The sequence below is a fragment of the Aplysia californica genome, unplaced genomic scaffold (assembly GCF_000002075.1).
Source record: "Aplysia californica isolate F4 #8 unplaced genomic scaffold, AplCal3.0 scaffold01064, whole genome shotgun sequence".
NCBI lineage: Eukaryota > Metazoa > Mollusca > Gastropoda > Aplysiida > Aplysiidae > Aplysia > Aplysia californica.
In genome coordinates this window covers 126882-129207 of record NW_004798334.1, presented here as the reverse complement: position 1 = coordinate 129207, position 2326 = coordinate 126882, and the positions used below count along the sequence as shown (strand labels likewise).

The window sequence follows — 2326 nt, the reverse complement described above, 5'->3', positions numbered from 1 at the left end:
GAGAGAGAGAGAGAGAGAGAGAGAGAGAGGGGGAGAAAGAGAGACAGACAGACAGACAGAAAGACACACAGATAGACAGACAGAGAGAAACAGAGAGACAGAGAGAGAGAGAGAGAGAGAGAGACACTGTTTGTCCTAACCTGATTTCACTTTGGTCGTGAAATCTCTAATCTTCGGCACTCATATGACCTTATGTAGTTGCAAGCGCCGTAAAACCTCTACTAAAACTTGTTTTTAAAAACATAGACAATCGTTCAAACGATGGACTCACACTAAAACATTTACCCGTTCTTTCATGTGCGCATTCTGTCCGTGTTCAGATTCTGTGGAGCAAAGACAACCAACCGATCGAAGAAGACTCGAGAGTGACCACTTCCTTTTCTCCGGAAGGAGACACCTACCAGACCAGCCTGACCTTGGCTGACGTCACACCAGAGGATGCTGGCACTTTCAAGGTCACGGCCTCAAATGACATTGGAGAGGAGAGCGTGACAGTGTCTCTCATCGTCAATAGTGAGTGCTTACGTCATTTCTCAAAACTTGGATAGACATCGCTAATGAGTAATTGGTTTATAGAAATCATTGTTATAGTGAACACATTTCTACATTAATGGCTCTCAAACATGCGTTCAATAAGCATAATTTCCCGATTAGAAAAACCTGACCGACTTGCTATTAAAAGCTATATTGCCCCAGCTGTAAACATTTAAATAAAAAATCTGTAGAAACCACCCACTTGGATTTTTTATTAGTATTTATTAAGGAATTTTCTAGAATACAGCTTGCAGGTGTTTACAAAAAGGTTAATCTGTTCAGACAAATTAATGCAAGTCACTGTGCAAAAATTGGAGAACCTCTATTCGAGAGTTGAGGAGATATTTGAAAATAAGTTGCGCCACGAATTTTTGACTGCACTATAGTCATCGTTGACACTGGTAGACGGCCGGGAAGGGGTACATGTAATGTTGTGTATGTTTTCGGTGGCGTCGGTGGCCTAGTGGTTAGGATTTCGGACTCGCAACCGTAAGGTCGTGGGTTCGAATCCCGTCAGGGACCCGACGTTGTGTCCTTGGGAAAGGCACTTTACACGAATTTTCCTCACTTCACCCAGGTGGGAATGGGTACCCGGCTATAGACAGCGAAAGATCTTGTCAGTTTGTTAGTGTTTGAGCGCTTAATCAGCTGCTTGCACTGTATGCTTCACGGGAAGCTGAGAATGTTTCGGAGTGTTCTGTGGTCTGCTGGGGTAATAATATAGTGTAAAGCGCATAGAGCCTGCTGTTGGGCGGGGATGTGCGTTATACAAATGCTATTTATTATTATTATTATTATTAGAATTAGTAGTAGTAGTAGTAGTATTTTATTATCATTATTATTATTATTATTATTATTATTATTATTATTATTATTATTGTTATTATTATTATAATTATTATTACTAGCAGTAGTAGTAGTAGTATTTTATTATTATTATTATTATTATTATTATTATTATTATTATTATTATTATTATTATTATTATTATATTGATGGACATCCGGAGAGGAGTAATGTTGTGTGTTATTTCCCCAGAAACCCAAGAGGAGAAGACAGACTTCCGTGACCAGCTGACCGCTGCTGTTGTGGAGGTCAGCGAGGAGACTCAGCCCACAGAGGAGCAGGTGGACTTCCGGGGCGTGTTGCAGACGGAAGTGTAAGTTGTGTGGCTTGTTTCCCTTTGACTGTCGCGTCTGCGCATGTCTTGTCGTGCTGTTTGGTCTTTCTGATTCACGGGTCTATTTTTGTTTGTTTGTTTGTTTGTTGCTTTTTTATAAGAGGGGAGGGAGTTATTGGTGGGGGGGGGGGGTGAGAGGGGCATTCCGTTAGCCCAACTGGTATCATGCTGGACTACGATGCGGATAGCCCTCGTTCAAATCCCAGACTGGGCTTTCTGGAACTTGAGTTTCCCCGTTGGTATAGAGCAAAGAGACAGGGCGTAGTGGAATAAATCCTTAGCTATTTGACAGCATGACTGATTCCAGTGCATGGCTCCTGTCTGTGTGATGCTCTGTGCTGTTTCATCCCTTTCCCAAACATTCGAGACAGCATGAAACTGTATCTGTTTAATTAAATGTGTATGTATGTATGTGTGTGAGTGTGTGTGTGTGTGTGTGTGTGTGTATGTGTTTATGTATGTGTGTGTATGTATGTATGTGTGTGTGTGTGTGTGTGTGTGTGTGTAAGTGTATGGGAAGGGGTGGGGTGGTAGGAGGATCCGTCGTCCGCCATAAAACGTTGACCAATTTCCTTTTAAGGACATTTATTTTGAGGCGGGAGACCTCTGTTG

At 41.9% G+C, this 2326-nt stretch overlaps 1 protein-coding gene across 1 annotated transcript in view; it reads left to right on the top strand.

Annotated features, from left to right (window-relative positions):
* Nucleotides 1–2326, top strand: part of LOC101845892 (titin) — a gene marked incomplete at its 3' end in the record, with an annotated part of 47551 nt that overhangs the window by 12629 nt on the left and 32596 nt on the right. Inside the window, 2 exon segments of the mRNA XM_035973220.1 lie at nucleotides 321–513; nucleotides 1573–1693. Of these exon segments, the coding sequence (XP_035829113.1) occupies nucleotides 321–513; nucleotides 1573–1693 (314 nt within the window).